We start from the raw sequence: 14,485 nt of genomic DNA on the forward strand, positions 1-14,485 counted from the left end.
AGATTATTCAAGGTTCCTTGAAAGATATAACGACAGAGAAAAGCTCATCCAGAGAACCTCTGATAATTAATTTCCAGCAAAACAAAATGGGGAGACGAATGTGTAACACAAGTTTTACCACTGGCATAGAGAGCTGGCAAGAAAACCAAAGCTGAGAAACGAATCCCTGTAGATGCTAAAGACCCCCAGAAGTTCTTGTTCACAGGTAACATTTTGCTGGTTGCATGAAGTCCTGAAACTTGACAGAGTCTTCTGTAAGCAATCTGGGCAACATAATTTGACCTAACCTTACACATAAGAAAAAAAACAAATGAATGAATAATGCCTCGTTATCTAAATTATGACACAAGAAAGATTGATTCTTCACTGTGTCTGTGCATTCATCTAGACAGGAATAGGGACTATAATTTTATTGGTGTAAGAACTCTTGGAGAAAGAATATCCCTCTACAGATTCAGGTGTACACACCCTCTCTGAAATTCTAGTCTGGGAGAATTGCCTAGAGTAGTGAGAAATTGAATGACTTGCCCAGGATCACACAGCCAATATATATCAGAAGTAGACCTTGAACCCAGAACTTGACTTTAAAGCTGCTACTTTATCAATACTGACTCTTATATGTGTATTCATACAACCCACATTCATACCATATAGTGAAACTAGATAATGAATTTGACCCAGAATTAAACAAGAAGACAAAAGGAGGAGAGTGGACTAGATGGCCATAATGGAACTGGAAAACTTCTTTATTGAATCCAGATTTCTTTCATATGGTTTTTTTTTAAAACCCTTAACTTCTGTGTATTGGCTCCTAGGTGGAAGAGTAGTAAGGGTGGGCGATGGTGGTCAAGTGACTTGCCCAGGGTCACACAGCAAGTGTCTGAGGCCAGATTTGAACCTAGGACCTCCCATCTCTAGGCCTGACTCTCCATCCACTGAGCTACGCAGCTGCCCCTGTTTCATATGTTTTTAAATGTTAATGCCTCTAGCCTTTATGTCACTTTTATTTCTAAATATATCCTTCCTTCTTCTTTTGCTCAGCAACACAAAATAAAACAGAAAGAGGGGGAAAAAAACCAAGTTCAGCAAAACTCTTATATCAGCTGAGTATGACAGTATTGCACCCATACCTCCTCCCCCTACAAAGATTGGAGGGTTGTGCCTCTTCTCATCTCTAGGGCCAAGTTTGGTCATTAGCATTATGCTTTTGCACATAAGTAAGCAATCCCATTCTTATTTTTGTTCTTCCCATTCATAGTAGTTATGCATTATGTTCCATCATGGTTCTAACTGCTTTTTTCATTCTCCTTATTTCTTTTCATATAAATCCTCCTAAGCTTCCCTGAAATTTTCATGTTTCTTTTTTCTTATGGTATAGTAATATTCCATTATGTTCATGTACCACAATCCTAGTGGATGGAAAGCTCTTATTCTTAATGCCACCATTCTTCTGGTCATGTTGAATGGTGATAAGTCACAGGTTACTATCTCCAGAAAACTGAGAGTGAATGTCATTCAGAAGACTGGAGAGGCACCGGATGGATGTGAGCAGGCTACAATACATAGCAAATGAGGAACTACAAGGAAGAACATTGATGTACAGGATGTCATCAAAGAAATGGATGATCAAAAAGTATATAGTCCAGTCCAGTCATGTGGCATATGCTCCACTGGCAATGTGCCCCCTGATATTTTTTTCAGCTCCATGGACCCCTTCCTGCTTTGAACAGGAAATTTACACATGAATTGATAACAGCATGGCACTTTAAAAGCTTTGGTTTTAAGTTTACATAATACCAATACTTCCCATAAAATTGAAAATCTACATACTTTTGATTTTATTTATTAATTGAATTATACAGTAAAATTTAGCACAATTTAGCAGAATGTTCACAACCTTAGTCACTGTTTAGATGGATGGCTTTCCTTTCCTTTCCTTTCCTCCTAGTGAGGGCTTTGAAGTCTATCTGCATAACTTCAGATTTCTACCTTTATCTCACATAACTTCAGGTTTCTGCCTCTAGAGAAAAGACTACAGCAGTCGCTCTCCAGGCAATGAGGACCTTCCTGCCTGTTTGAAAATAAGAAGGCTACCTATTTCATCCTTAAGAGGCTCTCTCCCCCAACCAGCCAAAATTACATGACCTACCTGGATTGATACAATGGCAGTTCATTAACCAAATGAAATACGTTGTATGTCAGAAAAGGAAAGCAAAAACGGTGATGTAAACAATTATGTAGAACCAGCAGTGTACTTAAAAGAGAACTTGTGCAGCAGCAATTCAGTGTCCACAGGACCAATTCAGGCACTGTGTAGCCGTGGACCCACACAGCTTAAGGGAGCATTGTCCACTAGTGTCTTTGCAATGACAGAAGAAAGTGAAGAAGGCCCCCAGCAAGTTGGTTGGACTTCCATTATGAACTTATAGGAAAGCATGGAGAAGAGTCACATAGGATGAGCAAGAAGAAGTGAGTAGTGATCTGCATTATTAGAAACAACATCTATACTGCTACGATCATAGATTCAATTGAATATTCTTCCAGTGATGCTACCTGCAAGTCATGGAATACTGGTCTCCAAAGAATCAGTTGTGGGGTCATCCAAAGGACAGTGGAGAAGCTCATGGTGGGTGTAGGTAGGCTGCAGCATATCACCAATGAATTGCACAGGAAAAACAATATAAATAATGTTATTAGAAACATGTAGTACAGGTTAAGGTGAATCATCTAGGGAAGGAGGGAAATAACTGATGGGCAGCTTAAATGTTCAATTGATATCCATGCAATGTCAAGATACATAGAGGAATACCCTCCACATTTTTGGTGGATCTTCTGTAGAAGACTTATAGGAAGAAACAGGGTAAGAAGATAGGGATAAGTTGTGATCTGTGCCACTGGGCCCCCACAGATTCACTGAAAGACTAAAGTGTCACACTGTTGATTGGTCTTCCACTTGACTAAAAACTCCATCTTTTTGAGTGAATTCTTTTTCTACTGCCTTCTCGCCACCCTAGGTTACTGAGACAAACCTAAATAAAGGGCTTTTATTTTTCCAAATGATAATTTTATCTTATTTAATTTAACATATAATTATGAATTATTGAGATCCTTTTGGATCCCAATTCTGTCATCCAAGGTATTAGTGATCCTATTTATACCTCCACTTTGTATTCTCTGAAGAGCTGATAGGTATTCTGTCTCTATTTTTTCCCAAGATATCAATAAATGTATTGAATCCTTTTTATTCTTCTTTGTTGTACTAGATCCTAGCAGAAGAAGTGAGCAAGAGATGTGTGTCTCTGCTGAGCTGTGAAGATGGAGGAATCCTGACAGTAAGCTTATCCTAAGGAAATCCAGGAAAGAATGGTTTGGAAAGAGACAGATTGTAAAATTTAGTATATTTGATTTGTGTGTGTGTGTTCATATACCTGGCTTATGTGGCACAGAACTCAAAAATGGATTCCCAGGCAAGACATTTATGAATCCTACGTGTAACTCTCTACTGTGGACTCTAAAACCAAACTGTATCACTATCAATTAGAGCACCTAGGTGATGTAATAAATAGCAAGCCAGGCCTAGTCAGGACTTAATAGCTGTGTGACTGTGGTCAAGTCACTTCACCCTGTTTACCTCAGTTTCCTCATCTGTAAAATAGGCCAGAGAAGGAAATAGCAAACCACTCCAGGATGTTTGCCAAGAAAACCCCAAAGGAAGCCATAAACAGTAAGAAACAACTGAAAATGACTGAACAAAAACAATGATGTCAATATCTGTGCTATGAAAATGTCATTTTAATTGAGGTTGTCTTTCACGGTCCCTGCCTGGCACCAAAATTATTAACTATAGCTGTACTGGTTTGTATCCCTTGATGGGGAACTGCTTCCCCTTAATTCTGTTTAAGGTCCTATTCAGGAAAGCTACCCAAAACATTGGTGACTTTTTTTTAAACCCTTACTTTCTGGCTGGGAATCTGGAATCAAAATATTGGTTTCAAGGCAGAAGGGTGGTAAAGGCTACAATATAAGGGTTAAGTGTGACAGTCTGAGGCCAGATTCAAACCCAGGACTTCCCATCTCCTGGCCTGGTTCTCTAACACTGTCAGTGATTTTTTGCCCATTTTTTGCCCATGTAATGATTTTCCCCTGAGAACTCTTCCTCTGACAGAATGAATAGCAGTCTGTTCTGCTGCATAGTGACTAATAGATCCTGGAACCTTGTAATGCCATCTACAGTTTGTCTTCCTCTCTCCAGGCCTGGACTCGCTGGCTCTATGCAAAACTAAGCTAAGCCCTGCTGTGCAGCAGCTACCAGCCTTGGCCCATGCTGGGCTTCTCTACCGAGAAGCATCTTTGAGGTCTCAGAATTGCCTCCCGACAGCTTTATTAAAAAGAACAGCATTCTCCAGCTATTACATGGCTATTAGATTTTTATAGGTGCATATTTTGTTTCCAACACTAACGACTGCTTTTGCATTACCCGAGTATCTGCCAAATGAAAGAAGTAGGAGCTTCATTAACTCTTAAAGGCCATCAGTGGTTTTTTCTAGAAAATATTTGCTCATCTTTTATTTTCTCTTTCCCTCAGAGAGCTGCTGGGGTTCTAAGCCGGGTCCTCTCAGCCTCCTCGAAAGCCATTGAGGAGACAGTGAAAGCAGATGTGATAAAGACAATGATCAGGTTTTTAAAGGTAACACAAACAATTTGCAACTTCCTGAAGTTTGTGGAGGCTAATTCTTATAATTTTCAATTTTTTATTATTGTAAATGTTATTTTAGGAGTCTAAAATTATGATGATCATTAGCACTAGTAACAGTGTTTTATTTTTAAATAGGCTTTGTTCAATGGATTTGCCATGATTGTTTTACCCCACCTAGATTCTGAGTTCCTTGAGGGAGTCTTATTTTTCTGCTCCTCCTCTTCCTCCTCCAGCAGTGTTTTGTGAAAGAAAGTCCTCAGGAAATAATTATTGAATGAAGGAATGAATCAAATTGGGATCTACCATATACATCTACATGAAGCCCTCTGATTCATCAGTGGAGGAGACTGATTATGAGAACTTCCTCTACCAATGCAACTTGCAACTCTTCTATGCCTTGGGACAGTAATGGTGAACCTTTTAGAGGGATGGATGATGTGAGAAATGTCCTCAGGCTACAGTGGAGAGGGGGAGAGAGCAGCCCAGCCCTGTGTCCCTCTGGCTTCCTAGTAATGAACTCTGGCAAACTCTGTGCTGGGGGTATGGCCCACCCACAGGGAGAGCTCTGAGTGCCCCCTCTGGCACACGTGCCATAGGCTCGCCACCATAGTCTTAGAGCCTGTGGAGCTGCTTGAAGCACTTGGAAATTAAATGATCTGCTTTCAGTTACACATGTTGGAAGTATCAGAGGCAAGATTTGAACTTGTCTTCCACTCTATCCACCACACTCCTCTGCCACTTGAGTGGATCCTCATGGCACCCACTTTTTATTCAACCCTAACTTGGAAACTCTGGAGACAGTGTGGTATAGTGGGATGCATCTCAATATGTACAGTGGCCCTGCCACTTCCAACATGTGTGACCTTGGGCAATCAGTTTTCTCATTATTAAAATGAGGGGAACATAACTAGATGAGGTCTCAGGTCCCTTCCATTCCTGCATCTATTATCCTATGAACTCTTTTGTTTTTTTAACCCTTACCTTCTGTCTTAGAATTGATACCAAGTATTGGTTCGAAGGCAGAAGAGCGGCACGGGCTAGGCAATGGGGGTTAAGTGACTTGCCCAGGATCACACAGCTAGGATGTCTTGAGACCACATTTGAACCCAGGACCTCCTGTCTCCAGGCCTGGTGCTCTATCTACTAAGTCATCTAGCTGCCCCAACCTCTAGATGATTCCTGGGGGCAGCTGAGTAGCTCAGTAGATTGAGAGTCAGGCCTAGAGACGGGAGGTCCTAGGTTCAAATCCAGCCTCAGACACTTCCCAGCTGTGTGACCCTGGGCAAGTCACTTGACCCCCATTGCCCACCCTTACCACTCTTCCACCAAGGAGCCAATACACAGAAGTTAAGAGTTTTAAAAAAAAAGCTGATTCCTATCAGCCTTGTCAATGCTTCAGAGCTGCAGTGCTATTCCCCTCATAACCTTTCTTTACTAGTATCATTCCTTTTTACTCATTTGAGTAGTAATAAATTATTATATCCAGCACCTTACCATTCTGAAAGATTATATGCTCTGAAGAGGATATTTTTAGGTCAGGGGCAATACTGGACTTGTATGCCTAACACTGTAAATCTAGAGAGGAGAGAATGAGAAGGGAAGTTGGCTAGCAAGGTGAATTAGTGAATGGTTCTATTCTGTGCTTGGTCAAGCTAGTCAGCTCACTTAAAGAGAGGTGAAAGATTTGATAAAAAATCTCTGGATGGGGGACTCAATGGATAGAGAGTCAGGCCTGAAGACAAGAGGTCCTGGATTCAAATTTGACCTCAAACACTTCCTATCTGTGTGGCCCTGGGCAAGGCACTGAACTCCCATTGCTTAGCCCCTATCTCTCTTCTGCCTTCAAACCAATACTTAGTATGAATTCTAAAACAGAAGGTCAGGATTTTTTAAGAATCTCTGGATGATTCGTATAGTACTGGAGAGAAGCTGCTATTGGACATAGGGAGGGGGGAATATTGAGGCAGATTTTAAATATAGATCATCACTCAAATGATCAAATGAGATTAAGTGAGATATTTATAAGCACTTAGCATGTGTCTGACACATTGTAGGTGCCTAAAAAATAATACTTATTCCATTTACCAACCAACCTCTTCCCCATTCTTGAAAGCTGAGAATTTTCACTTTTAGGGGTTCACTTCATAAAATTGTTTTGAATGTTCCAGAAGAGAGCTCCTATTCTGCTCTTGTATTCTCTCTCTCATCTCTCCCTCTCTTCTCTCTCTCTTTCTGAATCTCCCTCTCTATCTAGATAGATATATATTCCCCCTTTTCTCACATATCTATATATATATTTACTCACACACCTCTTCTTTCCCTCCTCTCTTTTTCTTCTGTCCTTCCTCCCCTTCCCTCTGCTTTCTCTTCTTCTCTCTCCCATCATGCGCACACACACACACACACACGCATGCATGCGTACACACACTTTTTAAAGAGCTGTGCTTTGTAATTTGAGAGATGATGATTTGACAGTTTTCACCTCACCTCTTGGAATGATTTAAGTTCATGGTGTTCTCCCTGCAGAGCTGTCAGCCTGACAGCCTTAGTGAGACAGAAGCCACTCTCAAGAGGAGATGTTTCAGGGGAGGCCTTTGTCATTTTTCATCTTTAGAGTGAGATATGCCTGCCACTTTGGTGACTTCCTTCTGTTCTCAACAATGAACTTATAAAGCTTCCCCAGGCCTAATTAGCCAGGGTGGACATAGTATAATAGGCATACATCTGTTTTGGAGGGCATAGGTTGAAGATTAGAGTTGATGAGAGGGAGAATTTTAAAACTGGCAGGATCTAGAATAGCAGAACATACTGAGGGAGAGAGAGGAGCCAGCATATCCCAAGCAGGTCAGAGGACTACCATCACCTGAGCCTTGGGAATGTCCCAGCCTGCAGATGCTGCAGCCACAGTGACTGCGGACCCAGAAAGGAAAGGTCTTGCCACTAACATCCTTGGTACCATCAAATGGTTCAACCTCATAGACTGACAAGATTTTATCAGTGGAAATGGCATTAAAGAGGAGGCATTAACATTGAACTGCCAGTGCTGCCTGAGGACCAGGAGATTTTTTCATCTGACTTGCAGATGAAACCGTCCATGTGTAGAACCTTCCATTTCTCTCATTAGAATGTGAGCTCTCTGAGTCTGTCTGACTTTTCTTTTGTACCCTCAGTCATCAGCCTGGTGTTTTGCACATAGGAAGCATTTAATAAATGTTTCATTCCTCCATTCATCTGAGCCTAACTCCATAGAGTAAAAACCACCTTTTGCAGAGTTCTCATTTATAAAATATCAGTAAACCACTGTTACAATCTATCTAGGTGACTCAGGTTTCCAGGCAAGGTTTAAACTATGTGAGCATCAAATGATAGAGCTGTATGTATATATTTTTTATTCTTCTTTCTGCTTTTTAAAATTTTTAAATCTAGGCTGGAGGCCAGACCGCTTCACGCTATGCCATAAAGATAATAGCTGTCTGTACTAATAATTGTTATCAAGCTCGAGAAGACGTAGCAAGACTGGACAAAAGTAAGTGACAATTCAATGAGACAGAGCCTCAGTCCTGGAGGTTAGTCTAGCTCTGAGTCTAGCATAGTACCTTGTCCTGAAGATGCACAGGGTGCATTGGATTGGAGCTCTAAAGAAGATTTCCATTGAAGGGTGGTTAAAGGAGTAGCAGTGATGTCCTTAAACCTTCCCCAGAATTCAGTAGTATTTACAGAAAAATGTGGTGTTTTGTCTTTGACTAAGGAACCTTTTAGTCTTTCAACTACAAACAGGTGGAACGTCCATGCTGTAGAATGAGCTGGGGATATTTAGTTCCTTCGTTTCCCCCAACCTCCTCCCTCTGAGAGAGACAAAGCAGAAAGCAGAAATGGCAAGTTCTGATTTGAGAAACACCTTTTCACCAAGTTGTCATTGGCATAGTTTGTAAAGTATTTCACTCTATTGCCTTAACACGAGTTCTTTCTTTGCCTTTGGAAAATAAAATTCAATGTGTACTGAATGAGAAAACCCTCTTGGATAAGGGACTAGCCTTCACTTTATAACTGGGTTTTCCAAACTGGTCGTTGAGAGCAGGGAGTCCCTAACTACGACAGCCTCAGTACACATACACACACACACACACACACACACACCCTGTATAGGATAATTTATATATCTACACTCGAGTCCTTTATATATCTATACCCTCTAGAGTATTTTCTATATCTATATCCTATAGAGTACTTTATATATCTTTACCCTATAGAGTATTTTATATATCTGTACCTTATAGTATATTTTGCATATCTACACCATATAGAGTATTGTATATACCTACACCGTATAGAGTATATATCCATGTCCCATGGAGTATTTTACATATCTACACAGTATAGAGTATTTTAAATATCTACAATATCCTATAGAATATTTCTCAGTGTACTTGTGCTAATAAAATGCCAGCCCAGGAAAGCCCATTCTGCAGGCAAAGGCTCTGGTTCTAGTTTCTCTTGCTTGCACTGCCTGGGCCAGGATGGGCTGTGCTGGCACCCAGGGCTCTAATACTGTTTTTTGCTGTACCATCTTGTAGTCTAGTTTTTCCAACAGCATACTCCCGTGTTGGGCAATTTGTGCTCCTGGAACACATGCAATAGGGCCTCACAATCCTGGAATTTTCCTAACCATTTTAAGCTTCTCAGTCTTCTGACTGAGTCAAATTGTAAAGCCGTGGTAAGGCTAGAATCCAAAGACAGCATTGTGTGGGCTCTGCTGCCAAGAGGTGTGGTGACAGTCTGTGTCAGATGTTGGAAAAATCACTAATGCCAAAGTCACCTACACTGATTGCATCTGGAAATTTGTCCTAGAATTGGACTTTTCCCACCTCCAGCTCATTCTTGTTGGAGAAGATGTTTTTCCAAATATTTTGACCGAATATCTCCACTTGAAATTGAAGAATATAAGATGCAGCAGAGAGCAAGGAAGGAGGCAGTGGTTAGATGTTTGTTTACCCTGATGACAAACCAACCCCGCTTCTGAACTTCTCTAGTTCTGTCGAGAGCACCACTATCCTTCTAGTCACACAGGTTTGCCTCCTCAGTGTCCTTACCGCCAACAACCATCTACAACCAGCTGTCCTATCTTGTCATTTTTACCTCCACAACATTCCTTGCATCTATTCCCATTTCTCCACTCACACAACTACCACCTTCATTTAGACCCTCATCCCCTGTTCTCTGGATTATTGCAGTAGCCTCCTTTGAACTAGTTGCTTTGATTATTCCCTCCTATCCACCCTACACACTACTGCAGAAAGGATTTTCCTACAGTTCAGGCCCAAACATGTCACTTTTTTACTCAATGAGTTTGGCTTCCTTTTGACTCTTAGAGTTAAACACAAGCTCCTTGGTTTGTCTTAAAACCTAAGCCTGAATTCTCTTTCCATTTTCCATTAAAACATTCCTCCTCTTCTTGGGTGTCCAGGCCAATCGTGCTTCTTGGTAATTGTCAGACAGAATCTGCCCTCTGATCAAGCATCACCTAACGCAAAGTCTTTCACTGGCTACAACTGCTCCCCATACACTTAAACGTGTCAGTTTTGTATGTGGTTCTTTAGGTTCAGGTTGTCTCCCTTAATAGAAGATAAACCTTGAGGGTTGGGCCTATTGCATTTTTGTATTTATATCAGTAACATCTAGCACCAATGCCGAAGTCCTAGCAGACACTTAAAGATTAATTGTTTTTGGTTTATTCTCCATTCCTAAGGGGAAAAGGTCTTCTGAAAAGGTCTCGGAAGTACATTCTGATTGGCTCCACAGGGGAACGGAAAGACCCAGTTTTAATTCTTGGTCCCAATAATGGTACCAAAACATGCACATCCATTAGGGTATGTTCTGTCTGGGCTGTGCCTATGACATTGCTACTATTCTGAGTAACACATCCAGGAGGAGGAAAGACCTTTTCTCTCCTAGCTTTGGGTGCTATTTCCCAGACTGATAACCTTAATACAACTAAACAAACCCTTTTTAAGTGTCTGCTGTGTACAGAGCATTGCAATAGGCTAAGTGAATATGAAAACAAGAATGAAACTATCCCTACTCGAGCAGCCAATCCTAGAGACCTTGGCACAAAATCCAGAGTACTAGGCTCAGGGGTCCTGGGGGAATAGTTGCTGCCTAATATCCAAAGCCTAGAATAGCACGTTCCAGTTCCAGAGTCTGGCCTGTATTTTTGGCATTTGAAGGCATCCTCTCAAAGCTCATCCAGCCTACTCCTTTCATTTCTTCTATAGCACTCATCCTGTGATTGCCCTTTATTTGAGTTTTTATTTCCAATTCCTTAGTACTAATGAAGTTGAGTGTTTACTGCCTCTTCCCTGATGTCATTTTGCTATCCCAGTAGTTGAATGTAGTTCACCAACCATTTCTCCATTTGACTTTAGACAGCCTAGAAAATTTAATTGAATCTTTGTGCTCAAAGGGACCTTGGAAATTAAGAGAATCAGCGGCATTGTTTTTTTCTTTTCTTTTCCTATAGAGTTTAGTATTTTGATCAAGCTGCTCGACTCAGAAGATGAGATTATTGTGGGAAATGCAGCCCTCTGCATTGGTAATTGTGCAGAGGTGCCTGGAATCGCCTTTGTCCTGCTCAAGTCTAATATCGTAAAGATATTGTTAAAACTTGCAGGTGGTGATTCAAAGGAAACATCCGTGCAGCTGAATGCGGGGATTGCCCTGGGAAAACTGTGCACAGCTGAACCAAGGTACTAAGTGTCCGAGGGTTATCAGGACCAAGCGGCCAGATTGTCTGTCAGGCCACAGAGTCAAAGGGAATAACTATGTGGCAATGTGCTGCCTTAATAGAGGATGTGGGACACCCTGACCAATCAAGTGAAAATAGAGGATAGGGAGTTTTTTTGGATAAAGGTTCAATTCTTTTGCCAACTTAATTCAACAAGCACTTATTAAGCACTTTTTATATGCACAGCACTATAGTAGAAGGAAGATGCAAAATTCATGTCAGAGTCCTTGATCTCATGGAGCTTAATCCAGTAGGTATTTGATGCTTACACAGGTAACCATTATACCCTTATACAGTATAAGTGTATAAGAGAGAAGCAAAATAGTGTTTTGTGAGTTTTTATATAGAAAACATCATTACAAATAGGGAGAATCAGGAATAGTTTCATGGAGAAGATGGGATTTGAGTTGGGCTTTAAAGCATGAGTAGGATGTACAAGTGTAGGGGATAAGACAGCATTCCAAGGGGATGGAAGCAAGAAAGTGCGTTTGGAAGATGGAGGGAAGGAGCAGAAAATGAGTCAGTGTGCTATAGGAGTAAAAATGAATACATGATCCTAGTGTTTTAAAATATATATATATATGCATATATATATAATTTAATAGTAAACAAAAAGAGGAGGGAAAGAAAAGGAAAAGAATTTCTTCAGTAAAGTGAGCAAAGCAAAGAGAGCCAAAAACTCACACCTGCAGCACTTTACCAAAGCAAAACACAAGCTCCCGAAAAAGAGCCCGACAATGTGGGTCTCAGCCAAATTTATCTCCCCAAACCTCTATATATCAAATGAGGATGTAACTTAAAAGGATGCTGGGAATGTAGCTCAGGAGTGGCAAATTTTCCACCTGCACACTGCCTAGTGCATAATATGTATGGGGAATAATAGAGAGGGGTGGCTAGGTGGGGCAGTGGATAGAATGCCAGACCTGGAGTCAGGAAGGCTCATCTTCCTGAGTTCAAATCTGACCTCAGACACTTACTTAGCTGTGTATCCCTGGTTCAGTCTCTTCATCCTGTTAACATTAGTTTCCTCATCTATAAAATGAGCTGGAGAAGGAAACGGCAAACCACTTCATTTTCTTTTCCCAGAAAATCTCAAATAGGGTCACAAAGAGTTAGATATAACTACTCAACAAAACAACAGCAACAAACCACATTGTGGAGGCATTGCATTCTAAACAAAGGGAAAATATCTTAATCAGTAAACAACAGGGATACATGGAAGATTTTTGAACACAGAATTGTCATGCTAAGGCACATGCTTTAGGATGATTTTGGCAGCACCATGGAAGATGGATAGGAGGAGAGGGAGTGAAGATAGAAAGACTATTGCAGTACTCCAGGTGAGTGGTAATGAGAGCCTATATGAGACTAGTACAGGAGAAACAGAGTGGGTGAAGGCATCAAGAAATATTGCAGAGCTAGAACCAGAAGCTTATCTGTTGGTGATGGAATACTACTGTGCTCAAAGGAATAATAAACTGGAGGAATTCCATGTGAACTGGAAAGACCTCCAGGAACTGATGCAGAGTGAAAGGAGCAGAGCCAGAAGAACATTATACACAGAGACTGATACACTGTGGTAAAATTGAAGGTAATGAACTTCTCTACTAGTAGCAGTTCTGAGGGATTTTTGGTAAAGAGCGCTACCCACATTCAGAGGAAGAACTACAGGAGTGGAAAAACAGAAGAAAAACAACCGCTTGAACACATGGGTTGATGCAGACATGATTGGGGATGTAGACTCGAAACAACCACACCAATGCAACTATCAATAATATGGAAATAGGTCTTGATTGATGACACATGAAGAAACCAATGGAAATGCACATTGGCTAGGGGGAGAGAATACGAACATGAATCTTGTAACCATGGAAAAAATTTTTCTAAAAAAATTTTTTTTAAAAGAAGCAGCAAAAATCAAATGGAACAGATGGAAAGTTTCTAACATGAGAGCATAGTGAAGTCAGAAGGAAGAGCTTGTTTAGGATCAAAAGTTATGTTTGGTTTTGGATATAATGATACAACTTCCTAGTGGTTGGAGATAAGGACTGGGGGGAGACAACAGTTCATGGTGATGGTAGCTGAATCCTTTGGGAAGAATTGAAGTTGGCTAAGTGAGATAAGCAGAAGAGATAGGCTTGAATAAACCCCAGCCACCTGCCTGGGCAGGGAAAGGGGTGTCCCTGAGAGGGCTGGTCCCTCTTTATGCTCCTGTCTGTCCAGCCAGCCACATCTGCCCCCGTGTCTATCAGAATTAGGGTCATTGTTTTCAGTCTCTGGAGCCCCATTCCCTTTCAAAGCATCTGGCAGCCATTCCCCTTCCTTATCTACCTGATGTAACACTAATGTTCCACATCCATTTAGGGTCAGAAGATCATCTGAGCAATGGCAGGGGTTTTCTGAGTTAGAAGCTGACTTTTTGCATTCTGGCTGTTGCAGGCATGCTGTTCAACTTGAAGAGCTTCATGGGATTGAGATCCTCAATTCAACCATGAAATACATCAAAAAGACTTGAAAGGTGTCACATCATGCCCATATTTGAAGGAGACATTTGCTTTATACCACTGGTTTTATTCTCATGGTAATAAAGTTATTATTTTAATATACACTGGGGTACTGGCTATTTGTTTTCAGAATTCTTCCCCTTGAATTTCAACTAATAGAAGTGTGGAAATTACATTGAGTATGAGTAAATGTTACCTTCCCACCCTTCAGATATAACTACTTTTCTGTTACCTCAGGTGGCATAATGAGCCAGGAGACCCAAGGATTGGTTCCTAAAGGAAACATCCAGTAAGACCCAGTACTGGGAGTCTTATTAAGAATAATTTGAACACTTCAGAGTTTTTGAACATTCTGCTATTACCCATCCCAAGGCTAGAGTCAAGAATTACATCAGTGTGGTATAGGAAGTAGATTTGAGTAAAGCATTTACCCAACAAGAAATCAGTCAAGAATCATCTTTATAATTAAGAAAACTAGACCCCCTCTCTCCTAACACACTTGGT

At 40.9% G+C, this 14,485-nt stretch overlaps 1 protein-coding gene across 1 annotated transcript in view; it reads left to right on the forward strand.

Moving 5' to 3' along the window:
- The window catches only part of TTC12 (tetratricopeptide repeat domain 12), a 54,536-nt gene extending 40,453 nt beyond the window's left edge, over positions 1-14,083 (forward strand). Inside the window, exons 18-22 of the mRNA XM_044666322.1 lie at positions 3,264-3,332; positions 4,586-4,687; positions 8,123-8,222; positions 11,214-11,439; positions 13,917-14,083. Coding sequence (XP_044522257.1) covers positions 3,264-3,332; positions 4,586-4,687; positions 8,123-8,222; positions 11,214-11,439; positions 13,917-13,992 — 573 coding nt within the window. The 3' untranslated portion in view covers positions 13,993-14,083. The remainder of the gene's footprint in view (positions 1-3,263; positions 3,333-4,585; positions 4,688-8,122; positions 8,223-11,213; positions 11,440-13,916) is intronic.
- The last annotated feature ends 402 nt before the right edge of the window (positions 14,084-14,485 follow it).

This window comes from Gracilinanus agilis, chromosome 3, assembly GCF_016433145.1.
Source record: "Gracilinanus agilis isolate LMUSP501 chromosome 3, AgileGrace, whole genome shotgun sequence".
Classification (NCBI taxonomy): Eukaryota; Metazoa; Chordata; class Mammalia; order Didelphimorphia; family Didelphidae; genus Gracilinanus; species Gracilinanus agilis.